The sequence below is a fragment of the Pseudorasbora parva genome, chromosome 16 (genome assembly GCF_024679245.1).
Source record: "Pseudorasbora parva isolate DD20220531a chromosome 16, ASM2467924v1, whole genome shotgun sequence".
Classification (NCBI taxonomy): domain Eukaryota; kingdom Metazoa; phylum Chordata; class Actinopteri; order Cypriniformes; family Gobionidae; genus Pseudorasbora; species Pseudorasbora parva.
In genome coordinates, this window is record NC_090187.1 from 29,497,992 (window position 1) to 29,524,170 (window position 26,179).

General features: G+C 38.7%; 1 protein-coding gene across 1 annotated transcript in view; it reads left to right on the top strand.

Moving 5' to 3' along the window:
- Nucleotides 1-26,179, top strand: part of tmtc2b (transmembrane O-mannosyltransferase targeting cadherins 2b) — a 162,657-nt gene that overhangs the window by 77,977 nt on the left and 58,501 nt on the right. Inside the window, exon 2 of the mRNA XM_067420190.1 lies at nucleotides 53-629. Within this exon, the coding sequence (XP_067276291.1) occupies nucleotides 53-629 (577 nt within the window). The remainder of the gene's footprint in view (nucleotides 1-52; nucleotides 630-26,179) is intronic.

The window sequence follows — 26,179 nt, forward strand, 5'->3', positions numbered from 1 at the left end:
AATGTACTTTGACTCTATTTGCGTCACCAACTCTTTCTTTTTCTCCATGCAGCCGTGCCATCAAGACAAACCAGGACCTTCTCCCTGAAACGCCTTGGATCAACATCTTCTACGATGACTTCTGGGGGACACTTCTCACCCACAGCGGTAGCCATAAGTCCTATCGCCCACTCTGCACGCTCTCCTTTCGACTCAACTACGCCCTGGGTGCCTTAGATCCCTGGGGTTACCACCTGGTCAATGTGGTTCTACACTGCGCCACGACCGCTCTGTTCTCTAGCCTCTCAAGCCTGCTGTTGGGGTCGGGTTGCTGGAGCCTGCTGGCTGGGCTTCTCTTTGCTGCTCACCCCATCCACACCGAGGCCGTGGCGGGCATCGTGGGCCGGGCCGACGTGGGAGCCGCCCTCTTCTTCCTTCTGGCCCTGCGCTGTTACATATGCCACTGCGCTCTGAGGACGAGCGGTGCCCACGGGCGAAGCTGGACATGGTTCTTGGGCACCTTGGCATGTGCTTCCTTCAGCATGCTGTGGAAGGAGCAAGGCGTGACGGTGCTGGCTGTGGCTGCCATGTATGACGTGTTCGTCTTCCACAGGTTTAAGCTGCAGCAGGTTCCTGCTCTCTTCCAGAAGGTAAACAGTCTTTATCTGCTATATGAAAAACCAGCTGTGTTTTTTTTAATGCGTGTACTTGATTTCCTAAACTCTTACAGTGGCTTGGCGAACTGTGCATAGTGCATGTGTGTTCTGGTGGATAATTTGTATAAACGTTCATGTGTAGTGTATGCTTTCCATCAGGATAAAATTTGGAAAACATTTTGGCATGTATGTTCAACTGACTGAACCGTAACAAACTGTAGAGGTTTTTCTTCTTCTTCTTTCTTCGTAATAGACTAGAAAAATGCAAGAGCCAAAGGCAATCAAAAGAAAATTGGTGTTTGTTTGGTGTATTTACATACATGCGTCTGGCCAGAGATGTTTGTGTTTTCACTTGGCAGCACACGACAATCTGTAATTACACGAAAACGTTTCTGCACCACATCAAATTTTAGTAAACTTATTGCGTTTATGTTCGCTGCCCTGATTTGGAGTTTGCTGAAATCTGGCTCTTTAAATTTCAATGACCCGTTCGGCTTTCTCAAACTACCGTTCATCTGAACCCGACACGGGTGAAGTCAGTCCCCTGTAAACTCCTGTTTGTAATGAACCCTTTATAATTGGAAAATTGTCAAGTGAAGCCGGAAAGGCCTGGCTAACGTTCTGAAATTGTTTTATTAACGGTCAGAGTCCAATCGTAACGAATGCTCCTTTAATGAAGTCTAATGATGTGGATGTATTGTGTTTACACGGGAACGGTAATTAGCACAGCAATCGCTCATAAACAGAATAAGTCGGTGTGTGTGCATAACGAGGTATGTTGGAGAAAGCTGGACAGGAAAATCAATGATATTAGAAGGATTGCACACAGCCATGCCCTGCTCTTTAGTGCAGATCTCTGTTCTTCAAGCACCCGACTATCAGGTCGAATTTTACTCAACCCTGGCTTGTCAGAAAGATTTACCATCAGCTGTCAGAACACAGTAGTGACATTCGTAACCCCCAACCAATCAGTGCAAACTGTATTGACGTGTGCACAAGTGTGATTAGGATTAGAGACCCACTGAACTGAATGTCAGGGTGTAAAGATAATGTTAATAATGTCCATTCCATGCATTCATATTCATCATAAGTAAACCATGGGGAAAATTCCTAAATTCCACACTGAGGGCAAACCATAGTGATTTGTTGGTGATTTTTTTACATATCTGTTGAAACTTGATATATTGGTTGATTTAATTGTCCATGCTTTTTATTTATTTTTCTTACATTTTTACATGTTCTTATATTTTTACATTGTGACACGTAAACCTTGTTGATCTCGAATGTGACATGTAACGCTTAAGGTTCAGGTATAAAAATGCAGATTTTTTTTTTCTTTTTTTTAAATCAAATACATTTTATTAAAAGACAGATTTTAAAGAAGGATTGCAAATAGAAGAATACAGAAAAAAATATGAAATATTACAATATGAAATGACACATTAGTCCGACTCCATATGGTTTCCATTAATATAATAGAAAAGAGTACCCAGATTTACTCAAACTCCTCAATTTTGCTATTTAAACAGTGGCATTTTTTTTTCTCCAAATGTAGAGTGGAAGTCACCTGTCCAAGCCATAACTTGACCGTAGGTACCTCCTTCCTCTTCCAGAAAAATAGTAGTATTAGCTGTAGTTAAACTGTATGCAAGCAGTTTGTGTTGTCCTTCTGATAATAGATGCCCATGTTCAGAAAGTCCAAGAATAATCAATGATGGGTCAGGCTGAAAAATGCAGATTTAATAATAGATCTTTAGCAGATCCCAAAATAAATACAGTTTTTGTTCTATACATACTTTTGCGATAGCTAAATTCATTTGAGTGTAGTATAGTATAGTCTATATAATGAAAATGTATGCACATTTCTATATAAGTATAGAAATGTAATATTTGCCATTTATCAGTTAACAGCCATAACATGAAAATAATTGCTCATCTTATCGGCCATACTTTTAATATGTTTCATGCAACGTTAAATTGTTTCCAACAGCTTCCATGACCTATGGGCAGGCCCACACGGAATCTGCGCGTGCAGAATTCCACGGATTTCTGCAGGTTGTATTGTCCGTCATTTGTCCTTTAGTGAGAGAATTATATTTTAAAATGTCTAAAACAAAATAGAGTAGTTAAGGACACGTCACTTGTCAACAGAAAGTGCTTACTTATATCTATTAAAAATACTTACTTTATTTACTTTGCTTTATTGTTGAATGATATGAAATAGTTTATTTAATGAATTGTCTATACAATACAATTGATAAATGAATATTTTATCTGTCTTTCTGAAGTAGTCTGCAATAAGAGAGATTCCGTGTGGCCCTGCCTATGAGTAACAGTTGTTAAGACTTTATTTGAATTAATTTATTCAATTCAGATGCATTGAAGAAATGGAAGATGTGCTCTGCGTTTCTTTTGTGTTTTGAAAAAAATGTGCTTGTATTGGAAGAAAATGGGACAAATTGGGTCCTTAAAAAGTTTATTTCTGACACGTATGGGCACAAACATACAAATGTGCATGGTGTATTTTGGACCAGCATGGCTTTTCATCACAACGGCCTGTGACATCTCAAGAAAGAGGCTGAGCTGTGATGCTCTCTCTTTGCCTTTGGTTTATTCATAGACTGCAGCAGACAGGCCCTCTAATAGCACATCACTTCAGCCCGGGAAGTCTGTCCTAAAGGTGACGAGAGAGCATGATCTCTCATATCTGACAGCCCTTCTCACTCTGATTGACCATATCCCCATCAATCATCAGCTCTTCTATTGGCCCAGCTGTCATTTTAACTATATTAAGCCATACAGTAGAAATGCTTTGCTCCACAGTGTGCCAGGGAGCATTCGCTTATCCCAATGCGAACCCATGTGCTTTATATATACTTTCTGCATCAGGTCCTGGCTGTGTTTTCACATCACAGTTCAACAGTCTTAGCATGTTGTCAGCGGCGAATAATTCCAGATTTTCTTCTTTGAGGAGAGACTGTGTCACTCTGACTTATGACTGCTTAACGTGAAGTAGAGTCGAAGGGGAAGCCAGAATTACTATGTAAACACATAAGCATCAAGGCGTCGTCGATCCACAAGCCCAAGGACAAATGCCTCTCATGCCGGGCTGCAGTGCGGCGATAATTCCGAGATAAAAGCTGGATGGGTTTTAGTGAGGAGACAAACTGCTTCCTACATCCAAGGGCCTGAAGGCTCGTTCGACGTAATGAGACTATAAACTAAATATGCGGGAATAAATTCAAAAACACCAGTGTTTAGATGTTAGAGCGCATCCGTCAATGTGGCATAATAAACACGTCTATAATTCTCTTCAATACACTTTTGGTGTGATGCGTCTGTGGGCTTGCTTAATGTGTGAGGCACAGAGACATATTAATGGCCGTTCATTGTCCGTTCATATAAAATGTGCAGGCGTGCATGAGAACACCGGTGGGATCGTAAATTGGGCTGCTTATCTGATTGCGCTATGCAGTTTATGACATCATCCCATAGCTTTATATTGATACTAAATCAGGATGTCTGCTATAAGTAAATGCTCCCTGGGCAGCTGGTCTGGGCTCAGGACGATCACTTATGAGGATGGATGGTGCATTCGATTTAATAATCTCAAGTTTTAGAGGGTCTGGTCGTTGTGAGGCTTCAAAACTGCATTAAAGTGTTTTTTTTTTTTTTTTGAATCTCCCTGGACTGTTCAGCATACTCAATTTATTTCCAATCTCCTCCAACTTGAATTTATAGTTACGTTATATGAGTAAAACCACAGTGTTTTGATGTGCTTATTGCATTAGAGTTCAGTCAAAATAGATGCCACATTTAATTTGATGTGAAAATGAAAATGATGCAAAAAGGAACCATTTCTGTCTGTTTAATATGTGGTACCGTCTGTAGTGGTCAATCTTTAGTGGTGCTTCATCTTAAAAGGACACTTTAATACAAATAAAAAAATTGTTATTCTCATAATGACTTGAGCACATAGTGATGTTGTGGAAGTTGTATATAAAATATAAAATTGTAACATTGATATTCGGTTTGAGATTACATTTAACATTTGTTTTAGTGTTCTCAAAGAATAGATTTAAGAGAGTGTAAATGACAGTAAGTTAATCTAAATTACATAAATGCTTTAATTTATTTATAATGCACCTTTCATTCCGAAGAATCTCAAAGTGCAACAATGGTAAAGGGAAAAATAACAAAAAATAAATAAAAAGTAAAAGAATAGTACAAACAATCGATCAACACATAACAGTTAAAATCTTGTTTGAATAGAAAACAGAGCTGATGGTGGAAGTCTCTGTAAGCGCCACAGTACACTGTGGTCCACTCCATGTTTAACATTTCTCCCAGCGCTAGAGGCTCTATTGCTACATATTGCCAATGCGGCAGTGTCCTGATGATGTTGCCGAGCCATGACGCGCCACTGAAGACCAGATGGAGGGATCGCTGCAGCACCACGCAGGAGGCAAACAAAGTTTTACAGGCACTTTTGTGGACACACTAGGGTCGGCGCAGAAGTCCAAGCTGTTCCACGGCCACGATGCAAGACGTTCCGTGAGATGTTCCGAGAAGCGGAACATCTCAATATCATGCCGGACGCTGATGACGCTACCCCAGTGCATACGCCTCCAATCAACCAGCAACCTCAGCCACCATGCGGTTCAAGCCCGAGGGAGGCCACCCAATGAGCAGCCGACACCCAGAAGAGAGAGCAGCGGCAGCGAACAACATCAAAAAACCAGAAGCAACCGCAACAATTCAAACAAAAACAGCCGAGAAGCGGTGAAAAACGGTGAACGGTGAACGGTGAACGGCGAACAACGTCCTCTCACTGGCTGCCAGCAATCAGCAACAGTCCCAAATGTACCTCTGATTGTTTGACAAGTCACAGTCACAAGAAAATAAAATAAAATCTAAATCTAACAGTACAGTTAACATGATTTTTGGGCGGAGAAGCGGCAAACAGACAATGCCAGTGTCCTCTCCCCCGCGTTGAATTAACAATGAACTGTGAATGAACTAATCAAAATCAGAAAATACGCTATATTGCCAAAAGTTGAGGGACGCCTGCCTTTACATGCACATGAACTTTAATGACATCCCATTCGTAATCCATGGGCTTCAATATAGAGTTGGCCGACCCTTTGCAGATATAACAGCTTCAACTCTTCTGGGAAGGCTTTCCACAAGATTAAACAGTGTGTTTATTGGAATTTTTAACCATTTTTCTAGAAGCGCATTTGTGTGGTCAGGCACTGATGTTGGATGAGATGGAATGGCTTGCATTCTCCGCTCTAATTCATCCCAAAGGTGTTCAGATCAGGCCAGTCAAGTTCCTCACCAAACTCGTTCAGTCATGTTGGAACAGGAAGGGGCCACCCCCCAAACTGTTCCCACAATGTTGGGAGCGTGAAATAGTCCAAAATGTCTTGGTATGCTAAAACATTAGGAGTTCCTTTCACTGGAACTAAGGGGCCAAGCCCAACCCCTGAAAAATAATCCCACACCATAACCCCCCTCCACCCACCCACCACCAAACTTCACACTTGGCACAATGCAGTCTGGCAACTACCGTTTTCTTGGCAACCGCCAAACTTAGACTCGTCCTTCGGATTGCCAGACAGAGATTCATCACTCCAGAAATCACGTCTCCACTGCTCTAGAGTCCAGTAGCAGCGTGCTTTACGCCATTGCATCCAACACTTTGCATTGCACTTGCTGATGTAAGGCTTGGCTGCAGCTGCTCGGCCATGTAAACCCATTTCATGAAGCTCTCTACGCACTGTTCTTGAGCTAATCTGAAGGCCACACAAAGTTTGAAGGTTTGTAGCTATTGACTGCAGAAAGTTGGCAGCTTCTTTATCCACAAGTGAGCAATACCAATAAATAGGAAAATATCAACAACCAATATAGAACTAATATGATACATTCCTATCCCTAAATTATGCACATTTCCAGCTTTGAAATTCACCTGACTCTTGTGAAATATGTATTACCTGAGCTGGACATATTTTTTCTTCTGCAAATTCAAAAATGCCATGAAAAATAGACCTCCAACCTTATAACTTCTAATAGCATTTTTTATCCCTTTACCATGTAACCTAGTGTCACAAAGTCTTTTTCCATATCGAAATCATAATCATTCACACACTAATGCTCTTTTGCCTGGATCAGGGTGTAATGGTCTGTCTCCACATTCCTCACACCTCTCCTGTCTCACTGCCATAATGATAGCCTGTCAGAAGTATCAGCTGTGAGTGCATAATGAACTTTTTCTCCGTTTCCATTAGAGACGTGATTCCATTACCTCTGCAAACATTTGGACTTTTTTGAAAAAAAAAAAAAAACTCTGTTTTTGTGGCTGTATTATGGCTTCATTGTTGAGAAGAATCACACTTGTATTTAAGGAAATCAAGGCACGTCTTAGGTAGCATTTTACTTCTACACTACTGGCAGGTTTGAAGTAATTTAAAGCTCTATTATAAAACCCAATGAGCTGGCTGCATTGAGTGAGCGATTTTGCACACTTTCTACAACTGCAGCACATCCGTGTGACTCCCAAATAGTGTTCCATGTGGAATATTTGACTCAATCAATTGATTCCAAAAGTTTGAACATTTACAGTATGTTGAGTATAACGATTCCATCGTTATACTTAATGATTAAATACAATCTGTATTTTTCTTGTCACAATGCTATGCTAAGATGAATGAGGTATCTTAAAGATCCCGAGGTGAAAATCATGTTTTTAATGTTGTTTATATATCTATGTGGTGTTTTTAATATGCTTTCAGACAAACCATGTGCGAATTAATGTCAACACCATTGCTGAATATTTTCTCCTTAAAATTGCTGCGATACCAAAGACCATTTTAAAAATTGTAGTCACAAATTACCTTGTATCCAGCAATATACCGGTTCAATTATGTATTTGATGTATATTATGGGGAACTATATGGCTTTCTCCAGACGTTCTATGATGTTCAAAGCGTTTCCAGGGATACTGCTTTTTAGAAGGCAGACTGAGATGTCAGACTGAGGAACGGGAACATGGCTCGTGCAACATTAGCAGCACATTATTCTATGTTTGATAATGTAGGCAAGCAAATGGCTAATCATATTAATTACCGTTATTTCAAGGTTGTAAAGAGAGATACCTTTGTGCAGTGTTTACTACAGTGAGTTGAACGAGTGGCTCTCTGAGTTGGTTTGAGTGAAGGTGGGGATAATTTGTGTATTTATGGTTCCTCGTATGCTTAATGAAGCACGGGTGTAGAGTTACATTCATGAATGTTAAAATATGTAATTTTAGTGATCAAGATTAGTTTCAAGGGATGCAATTATTTACTACAGGGGACTTTAAATTTAACATGAAATCAAAATGGACAGTTGCAGTATTTATTATTAATGATTTTACTGTTAACTTTTTTTTTCTTTCATTCATGACCTCGCAATCTTCAATCTAAATGTCAAAATAATAACTTCCCCTTCATCTTGCAGTGACATCTCTTCTCTTCTCTAATGACATGTTTACAGTTGGGAGGGCTGGACAACAGTCACTCTCATGAGAAAATAGCAATAGCAAACTACAACAAGCCAATCAATTCCCAAAGGACAAAATCAAGTCCTGCCGTGCCGTACAATTTTTCTTGGTCAAGAAGTGGTTTCATTTGCCATTTCATATACATCCCAACAGGAAATAAAAGACTATTATAACTTTGCTGACTTTAAGAGGCAGCATATACATGTAAACAGGATGTGTACTGTTCAAAACGGCCTGCATTGGGCACCTGTGATGCGTAAAAATCTAGTTAGGCAGTTCACTATTTTTCGTAAGTGTGCAAGTGCTTATGAACATGAGAAGGAGAGGGAATGAGTTAAGTGCATAAGCACATGTTGAGTTAACAGGGAGCTGCGCTTTAAGCGCCTTTGGCAGCGTCTCCCTCCGAAGCTCTTGGGGGATTTTTATTAAGAGTTCTGGTAGAGCTCTAGGATGCTTTTGGTCATTGCTCACCCTTTTAAAAAAGCCTCCACGCTCACAGCCAATCAAAGTGTGCTTGCTGAGATGTTTTACATTTTATGCTCACGGATTGACGCAGATTTTCAAACTTTATCTGTAACCCTTAGTCTAAAAGAAAATGAATTTTTAGAGCAGGTCAGACCTGCATTACTATGACTGTAGGTTTTTAAAATCTAGCTCTCACGTATAACATTGTTGGCACTGGCAGGTATTGCATTTATGGTGTAATCAGTTTATCTTTATGTGGAAAATGCCGTTTTATTAGCTCATTTTCTGGAACAAGTTAATAGGCTCATTTTCAGTAACAGATACTGAAGTTAGATACAATTAGCACAGCACGTTTGGCATACACACCTTTCAAAATGAGATCACAATGTTTATTCATCAGCATTAAGCTGTAAAATGTCTTTCCTGAGGACTTGGCAATTATACTGTTTTTCCACAATACAAACGGCATGGTCGGTAAGCTAATAAGGTAAATGTTTTTTTGTGACAGAATTTTGCATGGCTTTGTGCTGTACAAGGGAAAAGTTGTTTGTTTTTATATTTTGTTACAATTGGAAAATATGTCATTAGGAATCAAATCATCCAATTATAGACAATAAATGGACAAAAGGACAAATATGAGAAACTTTTCCATTGCTAAATTAAGACAAGACAGTATGTATAGTAGGCATTTGCTTTATAATGTTGACTCTTTAATGATTTTGACTGTTTATCTATATCATTTTGGCTTCATATCTCATTGATTTGTCAGAATATTCTTTGAAAAAAGGGTATATCTACAATATACCACAATAGACATGTTTTTATTGAAAAGAGATTCAAAAACCACTAAAACATCAATTAACATTTTGACTTTGGCATCCAAATTAAAGGCCATGGGAGTTTTTCCTATAAGAGCAATGTGGTATTCCATAAGTCAGGTGGTTTTACAGCGTGGGTGGTTGAGTTCAGAGGAAGCCCTGGTATGTCAATGAAGCATGTGTTAAGTTCAGCTCTGGGTGTGGGTGGCTGTTTAAAGGAACAGGTGTGAATTTATTACATGGCCTTGTGTGTACACATGGTCACGTATGCACATTCTCACACAGATGGCATGTGTATGCTTTAATGCCTTCTGTCAGTGTATGATGAAGTGATGCTTTGTAGGCATCACCCCATACAGGAGCACCTGTCCACCAGGAGCACATTTATATCGGCCTATAGCTGCTTCAAGAATCAAAATGGCTGCAAAGCAAATTCTTTCTGTTGTTGCCTTATGTTCTGGTCTCTTTTCACAATTAATTGGAATTTGAATTTAGGAAGATGCTAAGCGCTGTGCATGCATATATCCTGAATTAAAAGAATCTGCTGTGTCGTTGAGGTCAGCGTAAGCGGTGACCCTGCTGTGCATTCGGGCATATCACCCTTTGCCCTCAACCTTTCTTGCCTCTTTCAATAGAGCATCGCAATATCCGTGACATCTCATAGATAGTAATTCAGTGCTGAATACAATGTGCGAAGGACCCAAATCCATTTTGGTTACCCTAACACACAGGAAGCAGATCTGCATAAAAGGGCGGAGTCTAAGACTAGAGGGGCACTGTGCTCTCCGGTGACACCTTGTGCCCTCTTCAATTATTTAACAGATGAAACATCAGTTTTGTTTTAATAACCATATTCAGGGTATCCGCGGGGTCTTGAAAAGTCTTAAAAGGTGATAAATCAATTTTGGGAAAATTAAGACCCTTATAAAGTATTAAAAAGTCTTATCACGGCTTTATAAAGTCTTACATTTTGAAAGTATTTTGTTCAAGCTTTGTCAAAAGAGTTTGACTCCAAAAAGTATTTATGAATATATTTCTTTTCATCCCCATAAGTATTAAAAAACGACGGGGCGCTCAGTCTGAGATCGGCTCGGAGCGCGCGCGCGCCAAGGGTGGAAATTAGCACCGCCACCAGCCAAATGCGGCTGATTTTGAGTTGTGGCGGGTAAACTCGCTTCACCTACCGAGCTGTTTCACCTCTTTTTAAACTTTGTTCAATGCATGCGAGTGCTGCCGTATGTGCGCATATAACCAGTCGGTTTCCCCGTCATCACTCGCGTGAAGACGCGCTGTGAGACTCGCACGCGCGCTGAGAGAAGATCTGACGCTGTGCATCATCCGAGAGCGCGCGCTCGTCTCACAGCGCGCAAATATTGAGTTCTCTTTCCAGTTTTGGGCTTAAACGGACAAACTCACACAAGAAGTATGTCAACATGTCCATCTTGATGAGTATCGTAGCAGACATAGTCTGAATATGCCTGTGAACTGTATAGTATGCACAGTCGAGAAAGACGAGCATATTATCCCTACATCAGGTCTTAAAGGCGCAGTAGCCTTTACTGCTGCCTGAGTGATGTCCTTATATTTAGTTTGACATTAAACAATGCTCTTGATTGAATAGCTTTTGTAAGTTTAATAAGGATTAATCTTTCATTTAAACAGTTAAATATGCAGTTATTTTACATTTGATTACTTTATTCAATTTCTGTACCTTTCTGCAGGCCAGTAGGCATGTGCATTATTATTTAATGTACACATGAGTGAGGTCAAGTTAAACATTTTAGTTTGAATTTTATTTTTCAGTTTTCGGCTTTTGTTTCTTCTTTTTTGGTTTCGGCCAAGAAGTGATTTCGGTGCGTCCCTACTGACAATGTTCTGCTCGGTATGTTGTCAACACACTTCAAAGATGCCAGAAGGAATAGTTTCATTGTTGGGACTAAAAACCATAAAACTGAAAGCCATAAAAGACCACAAATCATCGTGAAAATGTCAGTATTTCATTGAGACTTGAGATTAAATAAACTGCTTCAGTATTGTAGAGCTTGTAGTATTAATTTTCACATGCAGTTACACATTGTCAGTTAAAAACAAAAAAGTGGCTGGTAAAAACATTGAGTGGTAGACTTTGAAAAAAGTTAATTTCCATCCCTGGCGAGCGCTGTCTACGGGTGACGTCATGTATTTTGCGAAATGCGCAGTTAGGTAATGTCGCCCTCCATACGTTGCGAAACAGATATGCAATGTAAGCAATACAAAATTGGCCTACGATAGAGATTTTAAGTCTACATTCGACTACAACTGTTTATTAAAGGTTTGTTGACGATTAGAACTTGAAGTGCGATGAGGTCTTAAAATATTTTGAGAAGGTCTTTAAAAAGTCTTAAAAAGGTCTTGAAATTAACTTCAGGATTTCTGCATATACCCTGATATTAATAAACATCAATTATTGTTGTATAAGAGAGCACCTTGGTTTTTGTTAACAGTGGCAATTGTATTTATTGTATGTTTCTATCAAGTGAATATATTTAGTTTCAATACAAATATTTTTACCTTTTTCTTTTTTTTTTATTCACAATAAAAATGTAGGACTTGAAGGTTTGAAGTACAAAAAAAGAAGGGTAGTTTTATTGGTGGAGAAATGTAATACATTTAAGTTCTTCCTTCACATTTTAATTTCAATAAAAATGAATAAAAACAACAACAAGAGTTGTATATTTTTGTTTTATATATATATATATATATATATATATATATATATATATATATATATTAGGGCTGGGACTTTAACGCGTTAATTAAGATTAATTAATTACGTGACTTTAACGCGTTGATTAATTACGCAAAAAAAAAAAAAAAAAAAAAAATGTAACCACACTTATTTTTGCACCGCGGAACGTTTTCAATGAACGAGTTTCGCCGGACCGATTAATTATACTGGAACACCAACTAGCGCTCCGGAGTCACGACAACAACAAACCATGAGTGAACATGAACGAAGAAGCTGATGAGACTGCTTTGCTTGGCCCCGTGGATGGGAAATTTTGTTTTAAAAAACGAAAGAATCGAAGTGTCGTCAAGAGCATGGTTGTGTGTAAGCTATACAACAAGGATTTTGCGTATCACCGCAGCACATCGAGCCTCAAATATCACAAATATGCTTTTGCTACACTTAATGGCAAACATTGCGCTGGTCTGCTGGACTGAAATAAATGAACTATATTTTGTTGATTAAGCTTATGTATTCAGTCATTATTCAATGGTATACTAAAAATACATGTGAAAAATTACTTCTCATTGTTCTCAGGTCAAATATTTACATGCAATTAAAATGCGATTAATTAATTAGATTATTTTTTTTAATCGAGTCCCGGCCCTAATATATATATATATATATATATATATATATATATATAATATACGGTATGCATGTTTTTATATGATACCGTTTCACCAGATTCTTGGCAATAGACAGCCCTAATATTTATGTAATATTGCTTTTTTTTTATTATTGAAAATGTATATAATGCTCAGAGACAGCTGCAGAGGCAGAACACTTTAATACATTTTGGTGAAAAAACTGAACTGAAGCTCAAACTGCAGTGCTCAAAAAGCTCTTATTCTTATAAAGCGTAATTCTTTTGTGCTTGTGAAAATGTATCCTGTATTGCTGCCTTTTCCTTGTCTGATTTAATTTGTGTGTTCTCAGCTTTGCTGAGAGGTGTGTGAAGCATTGCAAGGCTTTCAGTGTTTTGTTTTTCCCAGAGTTACACACAAGAGATTTCCGATCCAATGATCTGTCATGCATCCTCTATATATAGTGCTCTGTGGTTAGTGTGTCTGAGCGGGTCTCTCCTCTGCTGTCTACCCTCAGACTTTGAGTTAATGCACTCTGGAAACACAAGACTCCCTTTCACACACAGCGGTGGTGAGGATCCACTGATCGTTTGGAAGTATCTGATGAAGATGATCATGTGGAGTTGATTGGTTTTGGCTGACCTGGATATCTGACATGCTTGCTTCTCTTTTTAATAAACGTATTCAATGTCACAATAAACACACAATATTATAATTTAATTAGCATTATCTTTGTTCTGATAGAGATACAAATATTTTTGAAATATGAAATGGCAAACTTTTGAAAACCTGAAATAGGTTTTTTTATTGTTATAAAACTCCAGACGAGTTTTGGCTTTTAGCGAGGATCATGTTCGTACAGTCTGACAAAGAACAATTGTGAAGGACTTTAATAATTCGCACAGTGTGCACCCGGCTTTAGTTGGTAGCAAAAACTTTTATATTGAAAAGGACTGAAACAAGGTTGTAAACAAGGACATTATTTTTACTTTAAACAACACCTTATAAGACAACCGTAAAATACATTGACTAGTGCTGTTATGGGAAATCCTGTTAAAAGAATACTAAGACAAAGATACAGCGTTCCTCAGCATGCATTCAAAGATTCTCTTTCTGTATATAATACAATAACCTTCAATGAACCAACTCTAATGACCTGTCAACTTGACATTTGAATCTGTGATGGAAAGAAATCCACTCCATTGTTGTTTCTTAATTAGGCCCCATTTACACCGCATGGTTCAAGTGACCCAATTCCGATTTTTTTCCTCTCATGTGGTAGCCTGACAAGTCAGACCCACATCAAGATGTTTGGTCTGGAAACTCACCATAGACAGGGCTCAATCCGAGGGGCGGGATAAACGGCTGTCTTTCAAACTCCCTCTGCACGCGATAGGATAGCGCTACACCAACCAGAGCAACGAAGGTGAAACAGAGCTTGTTGATAGATTATACATTCACCTTATCCGGTCGGCTAAACTCCGAACACATCTTCCCTTTTTAAGAATGACTTCAGTGCCGTTCTTTGTTCTTTTCTCAGAGAAAAGCTTAACTCCAAGTCTTCCAGTCACGGTCAAAGCTGATTCGGAAGACCGCCGCCGTTCGCCAGTTTCTGTGTTTACTAGAAGCACGCAAACGCAACTCGGCCGTCGTCATTATGGCCCCGCCCGCCGACTCTATACACGACGTGATTGGCCCGTCCAGATTGTGAGGAATACAGCTCAGAAGGGTATTGAGAGTTTCTAGACGCCAGATTAAATTTGCTGCCGCTAGGGTGCGTCTAGATTTCTAGGCTACTCATGTGGCGCAGTTTGGATATGACATGTGAACGTGTAAGCAGGAAAAAAGATGCACGGATTCCGATATCCTTAGATCGAATGATGTAGACACAAATTGCGATCAAGGGACAGTGTTGCCAAATCCGCACTTTTCCTGTGGAATTGGGCAACTTTAACACAGTTTTGAGTTCAAGTTGGGTTTTGAGGGTGGTGGTTTTTGTTGTGAAAACCTGGCAACCCTGTCAAGAGCTCTCCTCTTTTTCTCCGCATCGCGAGACAAATGTTTGGCTGACCTTTAAAGATGTGTGGAAAAGTGCGGAAAGCAAAACATTGTATAATCATTTTGTCTGCGTCCATCGCATATCGCGCCATTATTACTTCCTTTTCCATTAAAGATGCCCTGAGTTGAAACAATATTTTAAATTGTTCTCAGATATCTACATATAGGGTATGTGACTTAATTAAGGGTTAAATTGTCTAGATACGGTTTTACAGGTGCATTTACAACCCCAGAAATTGTCCTTAGGATGTAATGGTCTGTTTTTGCCTTATTTGGAAGGATCATGAATATTAATGTTGAGTTCGGCTCTGATTGGCTGCTTCACTGCGCAGGTCAGTGACAGAAACACATCTACCATATACTGTCAATAATGGAGAGATTATGCATCCAACCTAATGTTTGATCCTGTTTCTGACGAAGATAAACAAATTGATGATGCCTTGTCAAATTACTAACGTTTCAACTTAAGTGGTGGAGATGACGTTAGCTAGAATGATCGAGTGAGCGATCTGTAAGCAACTAAACTATAAAGTTAGTTAGCTCCTAAGTAATGTGTTGTTGATGAAAATAGCCTATAGGCTAAATTATAATTCTATCCGACAAAAGGGATTGTCATATGTATCTACGGTTGTATTTTGTAGATTTGTATGACAACACTGACAGGAAATAATATTAACTTTGACATTTGTCATACTGATGTATTCTACTTGGAGTTCTCTATTGTTACTGTACTAGCATCTTACGTTGGATCTAGACAACACAGGGGATATTATACTTCCAGTTTAATCAGAAATTGTTTAGACAGTCAATAAGTGGGTAAAATCACTACTTACTTCTTGCGGGGATATAGTTTGAATTGCCGCTTTCCATGATCTGCCATTTTTCGCTCTCCTCGCATGACAAATGCGCTCCTGTATACAAATGTTAGGGGTGTACATAGTAATGATCCCCACCGATTGCGTCACATGTGGCGTTATGTTGAGAAGCGCTTGTTTTTTACAAACAAGATTTACATATGAAGGAGGAAATAATGGTGTTTGAGACTCACTGTGTGTCCATGTACTGAACTCTTGTTATTTAACTATGCCATGGTTAATATTTTTTTTTTTTAATTCTAGGGTACCTTTAAAGGGTTAGTTCACCCAAAGATGAAATTTCTTTCATTATTGACTCACCCCAATGTCGTTCCACACCCGAAGGCCTCCGTTCATCCTCGGAACACAGTTTAAGATATTTTAGATTTAGTCTGAGGGCTTTCTGTCCTTTGAATGTAAGTGTATGCCCACTTGCTGTCCACATCCAGAAGGTAATGACAACATCATCATAGTAGTCCATATGTGACATCAGTTGGTCAGTTAGACTCTTTTGAAGCGTCAACAATACATTTTGGTCCAAAAATAACAAAAAATACAACTTTTTTCAGCATTGTCTTCTCTTCTGCGTTTGTTTTCATACCAATTGGATATAGTCACCAAATCGGAATCGTGCATCAAGACCTGCAGTGTAAATGCAGCATTACACACTTCCATCGAACTGTTGCATAAAAGCAATAAAAGCACTCATTGTCACACGATATCCCTTAATATCAGCACAGTTGTGTTTGTCTACAGCCTCATGCCTATGCCTATCATAGCCGTGCTGATAAATAGCCATGTTCTACTTCTCTTCACATAATGAGCTACTACATCCAAAGCTTTTTATCTCTTATCGGAGGAGTATTTTATTAATCTAATGATGGTGAATAATTTACTTGCAGATTAGCTCACTTTATTGTTTCTGCTCGTAATTTCTCACTCCCTAATTATCAATTAGCATTATGCTCAGCCAACTCGCCCACTCATGTAATTACTCGTTCTGATAGCGGAGCATCTGGAGGTCGAAATTAGGTTTGCATCCTACCTCTGAAAATCTGCACAATGAATCAAGGATATGTTGATGTGATGTTTGTTTGCCAAAGAATGTTTTTGTCTTTATTGATTGTGCCCTGCAATGTTCTGCAAATACCGATGGTCCTTGTGGTAGCATTTTAAAGGGCAGCTCTCACATGCAGCATCTTCGGCACGCTCCTGGAGATACAGCGTACTCTGGAGACAGGGCTGCCATTTTGCATTTCTTGCTTCAGCTAAATGGCACGATCACTGAACCATGCGTCCATTTGGCTGCTTTCAAGCAAGGGGAAACGTTCAGAGATGGCACTTTTGTTTGGTGCTTTTTTTCTGGCTTAAAAGTGCATTTAGGAACTTGTGTAAAGGAGCCACATGCTGCACTTTTGTATGATTAAATATTTTTCCTCCTGAAATCCACTTATATTGTTAGCCAAGGTTCTTTATACACAACAAAAAACAAACTGTTGTTTTACATGACTGTTTTCCACTTTACCTTTAAGACAAGCAGATGATATGAATTGGTCTTTATATAAATTGGACAATAAATTAATTCACTGTAAATGACACTGGAATTAAATGGCAGCAAATAAATAAATAAATAAAATGTTTATCTTTTTAACTCTTTCCCTGCCAGCGTTTAAAAAAAAAAGAAAATGCCAGCCACCGCCATGGTTTTTGACCATTGTCACAAAAATGTAATAGCCCATAGAGTATTTTGCTTTATGAATATCTGAGCATGCCATTATATCAAAAGAAAGAGCTGGAAAATAAACCGTTATTCTAGCTTCCTCCTTTTTTATCAACACTTGAATAATATGGGTAAGTTTCATTTTTTTTAAAAAAGCAACATTTTGAACAAAAAACTGAGAAAATCACGTTTTTGTGAAAGACTACATCCAGATCAGATTCAGAACGATGATCAAACACAGATTGAGTAGATCAAGTCCATCAGCTCCCCTAATGCTTGCACAGTTCTGTACCTCGTCCTGGGTTCACATTTGGTACGTGACATTAGGCAGTTTTAATATGATGTTTGAGCACATTATTTTACATATGCATCTGCTTACATACGATCACTTGTTTGACTGTCTTCCTCACGTGTGTTTTGATCCGGAGATTCAGTACTCATTCAGAAGATGAGTAATAGCGTATAACAGTGAAAACCCGGAAAGTTCTGTGTTTGGCGGAGAAGAGTTGAGGTACATTTTGTAATTGGCACTTTGTTAATTGGCCAAACAGACACTCACTGGCTTAATCATTTTTTAATGAGTAGTTAATAGAAATCAGCTATGATGAATTCTAAATTACCTTTTTGTGTGGCTTAATTTTCATAAAATCATCGAGTTGGGGAGGAAGTGCTGAGTTCTGTAAGTTAGGAGATATCTATAATAACTGGAACTATTTTATTTTAAAGGAGCAAAATAAATCCACTTTAATAAATCCATCTCTGACCACCTACGTTCTAACTTAAGAGAGTTGTGAATATGTAAATGTTTCATTAAAGGATTTCTAATGGTTTGGAGTGAGTTAGTTTAGGTGGCTGATACATACTGACTGCTTCTCCACAGATATCTGTGCTACACACTAATTTCTATAAAACCAAGAGGGAGAGGAAAAATATGAATTCATATTCATTATCATAACAAAGAGGCAGTTTAAGCAGTGTGATTAAGGATCACAGGGACGTCTGCGGGCTAACTCCACTCTCTAATTTCTTGAGTGTTTATTTGGTTATTTATGCACATTTTTGTTACTTATGCTAATGCACAAAAAAAGTAGCATGATGCTCTACAACTGTTTTTCTAATGTTCTTCAACCCACTCTTTTTACTGTCCTGTTTTGCTCCCATTTACAATGTGGATGTGTCCTGATGACTTGCATTTGTTAAAACGGGGATGTATTTGAAAGTAAGCTTTTTTGGTTTCGTTTTTGTTTTTCATGGATTCCACTGACCCGGTTCTGAAGTTCAGCTAACTTTGTAACTTTACTTTGTAATTTTGCTGTTTGAGCATGAAAAAGGTCTGCAATGTCACAAAGCACAAAGTCTATTGCTAAAGGAGTTATTCTCTATATCAGTGTGCACTGCTTCTGAACTGCCTTGATTGCAGTCTTAGGTTTTCTTCTTGGAACATGCATGTTACAAAATTCCTCATTTAAATAATTCCCACCAAGGCATATGCCAAAAAAAAAGGCAAGGCCTGGTTGAGTTGCGTTAGTAGTGTGTTAAAACTCACAGTTATGGTAAGGAGCATGACATTACTGAAACATGGTCGAAGCGGTTGACCAATCTCAACACACTGATTCCAGCCGACCAATCAGGTGCTTCCTGCAACAATTTTAAAATATGTGTCAATGTGTTATTTTGAGCATTCAAGCATGAAAACCTATTCTCATAGACCCCTTAAACAAAATCAAGGCAATGCGTCCCCTTTAAAAATTGTGTTGGGAGTACTCAATCTCAATTTGCATTGCAACATTTTCCTTTTAGAGTGTATTTTTCTGTATATTCTGCTCCATTTCTCATTTCTTTGTTGTACCACATTGGAATTATTAAATGCTGCAGCAGAACCGTAGAGGAGTCTACCCATGAGATGAATGCTAATATTGTTTAGAGTGGAAAGGCTCCATTTTTCTCTAATGTCAGAGTTGGTTGCCACTTCAGCAGTATTTCAGTGCTGTGATGTTTTTGTATTGAAGAGATGTCGTTTTGATTTAGCTAGAATTCAGCAGCGATGTGGTACACACAACGAAATGAGAAGAAAATGAGATAAATATTGTTTCTTAGAAGTGTGCCTGAACATTTGCAGTAGTCAAAAGAATAGTTAACACACCCCTCATTGCAAAGTGCTCAGCTTTGGTATTATTTCCTAATAGTTTAGATGTAAGCTGCAACAAGCTAAGATGCCAAGAGAAAAGCCACAAATACAGGAAAAACGCCAACAACCAAAAAAAGCGGGTTGTAATATTCCCACACTCTACTTCCAATAATAGTCTCTCTCTTTCCCTCGTTTGTATCTTCCACTCCTTTTAGTTTTTTTTCCCCTTGTATCTTTTTGGCAGACATTTGCCCACAGAAGCAGGAGTTGCTCTTTTATTTTCTCTTTTTATACTCTCTCTCTCTCTCTCTCTCTCTCTCTCTCTCTCTCTCTCTCTCTCTCTCTCTCTCTCTCTCTCTCTCTCTCTCTCTCTCTCTCTCTCTCTCTCTCTCTCTCTCTCTCTCTCTCTCTCGTGTTTTATTCAGTGCAGGCGTGGACTATTTGGGATTAGTTATCTCCTGAGGATTTTAGGAACATTCGCGTGGCACAGTTGTACGTACTAAATTTAATCCTGTATGAATCAGACATGGTTGTTTTTTTCTCTCGCACAATCCTAAGTAAAAGTTACAGAGAAAATGACATTTTTGGCTCATTGCAGGGGTCCTCGTGTAATCTCATATTTATTTGCTAATTTTCTGGGTAATGATCCTCACACTAATAAATCCCTTCCCATTATTATACAGTAATGTTAAATTAATCACACATAAATCTTGTTTATTTCAGTGGGTTTTATGGCCCATTTAAAATAGTTTGATAAGTGCATTTTTCATATCTGGAGTTATATCTTGATCCTTAATTTTTTTTTTAACAAAATACTAGTTAGAGGAATATATAGTTTACAATAATGTTTATTTGAATTTACAATAATTATTTTTAATTTGGTGCCTTCTCGACTGAGAAAAGACAGAAAATGTATTTTTGTCTCATGGGGATGAAAGACTACAATTCCCAGAATGCTTCGCTGCACTGTGAGGCCATTCCCAAAGCCACCAACTTGATTACTGTGACTGAGTTGAAGAGGACACTACAATTAAAAACTGAACGTGTCTGTTCAATATAATGAGTGAGTCACCTCGCGAGTATTACAGCACTGAGCACTAACTGCAGGAGTGAGATAAATGAGCTGATGAGCTCTCGTGATGAGAGCTGAGGTAATCGCGACTACACTCGCGGCATACATTCACAATGCGAGTTCAGTCTGGCGCGTTTCAGTTCATGCCTTTGCAAGCTTAACTTTCATAGAAATTAATTTGAGAAGTTACAAGACTTAAATTGCTCACCATAGCTCCGTTTAAATGAGTGCCTGTAGCTGCGAGCTGAGCTCTGAGTGTGATCTCCATCCCCATGCTCGGGTTCAAAACATGCGGAAACGGCTCCCTCTGCTGGCTGTAGTCTTTATCCTTTGGCCAAACATTCCGCCTATGATGCAAATATCGTCAATTTGCATCATAGGAGGAATTTTTCCAGAAATAAAATGCAATAATCTTTTGTCTCAGGGGTATATGACAGGGGAAAGCACTATCATTTGAATATACTCCAGGGTTTCTACTGATACAAAGCCATATGCTAACCGCTGAAGTAACCCTTTAAGGTAAGCCTACGTATTTGTACTCTAAGGTAATAATATGCAATATGTACACAGATGTCCTTTCAAGGGTACTGCCCCAGAGACAAGCTGTTGTGGGTACAAGTTTGACACCCTTTTTCTTTGTGTAGCTGTATGTGCTCTCCAACCACTTTCATCGTGTTTGAATAAGGCATTTATAAATGGTTGAAAATAGTCAGATTGAGTCTTGGTTTGTGTCTCAGAGGAGTCTCAGAAGCAAGAGTCTTTGTACTGTAAGCTCTAATGTAAACCGTGGGCCGTAGTAAGCCTTTGTTTGGGTTGTAGTTGCTGACTGGTTAATTTATTGTTGCCTGTCCCCTCCGGTCCAGCGCTGGTCTGGCTGAAGATGGAGTGTGGTGTTCAGGAATCCATAATTTCCTTAGAAAGGCTTTTTAAGCAATGCCTCATGGGAACTTTTAGCATTTTCTTCAAAGATTCAGGTTCTTTGTATGTACTTAGTGCGAAGGAACTTTTGCTGTAAGCACAGAATAGAACACAGCATGACCTCAAGGTGGCCACATACATGTACACAAACAGGCTGCCATATACCACAGCTTGTCGAATGGCACTCCATCACGTCCAGCGTGTTTTCTTTGGTCAAGCGCAGCCAATGCAAACAGCCTTGGATTTGCTATATGTTGAAGCTGCAACAAAGATTGGAAAGCTGGAAACTCAGCATGTTCAAACATTATTACCTACCCGGCAGAATCACAAGTCATGTTCGTTTCAGATTATTAGTTTCGAAGAGCAGTGCTGACGGTGCACAGGTCGGTCTCACTCGGCACCACAGCCCATCCAAACTCTGCCATGGTGAAAGTGCCAAGTTTTGAAGCTGTGAAACCCTGAAAGTAGTTTTACACATACAGAGCATGTGATCTTTCATAAATCCCACTTTAAAGAAATAGTTATCCTGAAAATCTCATTTACTCAATGTAATTCCACATCTGTATGACTCTCTTTCTTGTGTGGAAAATAATTAACGAAATATTAAGAAGAGGTCCAAAGCAACACTGGACCCCAATGACTTTACTATACAAGTCAAGTGGTATATTTTTCAGATTTTTGAGTGAACTACAGAAATCTTAATCCCATTCAGATCAGTACATGAAATCACAGACGTACTATGATGATAATTTTGACTCATGCTGTTCTGAAAATGTATCCAATTCGAATAAATGGCTTAATATGTTAGTTATCATTTACAGAGCGGTCCATTAAATGGCAATGTTTTTTGCAGAAAATTCTCCTTGGTCTTAGTGACCTCTGAAAGGGATGAATCAGTATCAGTAACTGCCATGGAGGATTGTGGACACGCACAGGCTCTCCGGACCATTCAGGCTAAATAAACAGCAGCGATTTAGGAAGCAGAAGTTTATGCTAGGAGGTCTCTCCGTGGCTGCACTCAATAAATTTTTCACAGGGAGCAATTTTGAGTTTGAATGGATTGAGGTTTCTCAATCTCATCACTTTATTTACATTTCAGATTTTCCTCTTTTGTGGTTGAGCTTCATATTTTTGGGAAAGGGTGATGCATAGCTGCAAGGCATTTCTTTTGGCTACCTTGGAAAGCTCTAATACATTGGCGTTTAGGCCTAAAAATCCTTCAAATGTCATTCTTCGCTGTCTGTGATCGAAACGGCTGACCTGGCTGAAATACAGAGAGTAGTTTAGAAAGCAAGCAAAGCCAAGGCCAAACTAATTTCTTTTTCAACTTTCTGATATCCTTTGTGTTTTCCACAGTTATGCTAGGTAATAAACGTCTCTTTATTTATTAAATATAACGTTTCATATTCGCATCGGCTCAAACTACAACACTCCGCGAGATACCTGCAATCCAAAGATTATTACTTTCTCATGATAAATGTTTTTCATATCCTAATCATCCATTATTATTTTCTCATTATTTTACAAGCACTGCGTTTCTTTTCTGCTTAACCACATTACATTCACCTTGAGAATTTAGATATCTGTTTGCCATTTGAATATGAAGTTTGTTATGCTTGGCATATCAGTAGTGCCAGCTTATCTGTGCACATTCCTGTTTGAGCTGGAATGATTATTGTTGGACTATGGCATTTGGAACACTGGCACATCTTCAGGTATGGAAATCTTCAAATATCCCACTAAACAAGGCCAAACACCTTTTTTTTGTGCTGCTTGATTGTGGTTAAAATCATAATCACAACTATTTTGGTCAATATGTAAGCTTTTGCTTTAATAAATGTCAGAGTTTATCTGAGTTTAATTTCTGCTGCTTTTGTTGAAAGCCATGGTGCTCATGTAGGCTTTAAGTTCCCATAATTTTTTTGTCCCATCTATTCCTGAATTATTATTTTTAGTGCCAGAGCATTGATGGTGTGAAGAACCTATTGTAATAGCTTAACCTATCATTCTTCTCCGAAATCGAATTTTTTCAGGGCCTAAACCCGCTTGAAAGGGCCTAAACCCACTTGAATTTTTCAGGGCCTAAACCCGCCTGAAAACTCACAAAACTTTGCACATGCGTCAGAAGTGGTGAAAATTTACGTCTGATATGGGTCTCAGAATTAGGCGTGGCAAAATTGTTTGATATCGCTACCTACAAATTGCCAATTAAGCGCTGTTCACGCTACATTTAACAATAATGAAATTCAGTACACACACGTAACAGCCAATACGTACAAAAAAGTCGATTGGAGCAAAATCTGAAAACTCAACAGGAAGTTCCTGGCCTGAAGATATCTACATGGAAATATTTAGTTACTCATAGCGCCACCCTGCAGAATGTATGCCGCGAGTGTAGTCACCATTACCCCAGCTCTCATCATGAGAGCTCATCAGCTCATTTATCTCACTCCTGCAGTTAGTGCTCAATGCTGTGATACTTGCGCGGTGACTCACTCATTATATTTAACAGACACGTTCAGTTTTTAATTGTAGTGTCTTCTCCAACTCAGTCACAGTAATCAAGTTGGTGGCTTTGGGAGTGGCCTCACAGGGCAGCGAAGCATCCTGGGAATTGTAGTCTTTCATCCCCATGAGACAAAAATACATTTTCTGTCTTTTCTCAGTCTAGAAGGCACCAAATTAAAAAAATAATTTCACATTTCTATTACATTGATGACCCAGTTTAAATACAGATTCATCTTCCCAGCCAATACTCGGCTACTTGCTAATGTATGTGATTGACGCCATGTTACAGTACGTTTTTGTAACTCAGGCACACGATGACCAATCTGCCTTAAACTTCACGTTTGATAATAGTACAGAACTAAAGACATCTACACGGCAGTATTTCGTTAGTCATAGCGCCACCTGCTGGCAACTGGAAACGGCATATTTAAATGTGTTTCTGGGAGTGAATTTGAGTGCAAAGCATGCCATCACGTCCCAAACGTGCTAGAAACACATTAATAATGCAATACTCAGCTCCTTGCTAATGTATGTGATTGACGCCACATTACAGTACGTTTTTGTAACTCAGGCACACGATGACCAATCTGCCTTAAACTTCACGTTTGATAATAGTCCAGAACTAAAGACATCTACACGGCAGTATTTGGTTAGTCAAAGCGCCACCTGCTGGCAGCAGGAAGTGTGACACATCAAAGTGACTGCTATTTTTCTCCTATATTTACCCACTTAAATGCATGTTGCCCACTATTCGCTGTTTTCCTGATGCAAGGGCCATTTCATCACTGCTTGTAGCTTTAATATTATAAATATAATTAAAAGAAATAAATTACAGAACCTTTTTATTTGCTTCGGTCACTTAGTCACGTCCTCCAGACTTTGACCCGTAGCTCTCGTGCAGAATCTTAACAATCCCAGTAATTTTCTGTCACTCTTTTCTGTCTCAATGTATTCAGAGTGATCATGTTTGAGATATGTTACCTTAAGATTCTGAATGTTTTATATGAATAACAGTGTTGTTGTGTAAAAAATATGTATATATGTGTTGTAGGGTTGGACAATGGCTCCATAAATCTTTATGGTGGTGCTTGGGGGTCCGTCGTCTGAGCTCTGTAAATCATCTTCAGTTGCTCTACATTTGACTTCAGGCCCACAGTTGCAGATTCAAGTGAAAAGTCTCATTAAGAGCAGCAGATTATTAAGTGCAGACTCAGATGGCTTTTATCCATCGACTCTGCTCTCATCAAATCCCTCTTGGTTACAGCCAATTTACTCATGAAGAAAAGTCAAATATTTAACACTTCCCTCTTCTATCAGTCATGTGGGTTAAATCCGAGAGTGATGAGGCATGCATTAGCACTCTGGAACTAGAAACACTGACAGTGTTGTAAAAAACTTTGAGGAAAGCTCAAAATGCACTGGTATAAGTGCAATCTGGACATAATATGAGAGTGGATTGTTGGTTTAAGTGAATTTTAAAAGCTAATCCTCATATGGCATGGCTGATGGGCTATTTTTTTCTTGATCCATTTATAACTGTGCTCAAAGCAGCTTCAGAGTAAATATTCAGCCCGTTGAAGCTGAATTGCAAATCTCATGGGGTATTCGCGCTGACAGAATGACTTAGATGTTTTCCAGTCATGTGCATTTTTATTTGTTTGAGCGGCTGAGGACTGCAGGACTTTGATTTAGGTTGTGGCATACCAATGAATAGAGTAGATAAGAGTTCTAATGAATTTATTTTGTATTATTTATGAATTTCTTTGTAGTTATGGTGTTGTTCTCATTCGTATATCAGCATATTAAAACCTCCAGGCATGTATTGATTTCTTTCCAGGCCTCACTTTTTTTTTTTTAAACATTTAAAAGATAGGGAGGGCGGGGCACAAACGAACACGGGGTTAGTTGTAACACACATGGTTTAAAACTTTCCACACATGCCAGAAAGAAGTAACTTAGTGTATTTACTAGTTGCTATATCAACAGTGTCTATAGAGAAAAAAATTGCACCAAAATTATAACATCTTTGGAAGATATCACTCACCATTTATTTAATCATTGCAAAAGTAAATTCAAGTAAATTTTTCATCTCTTTTTTTGTGTTTA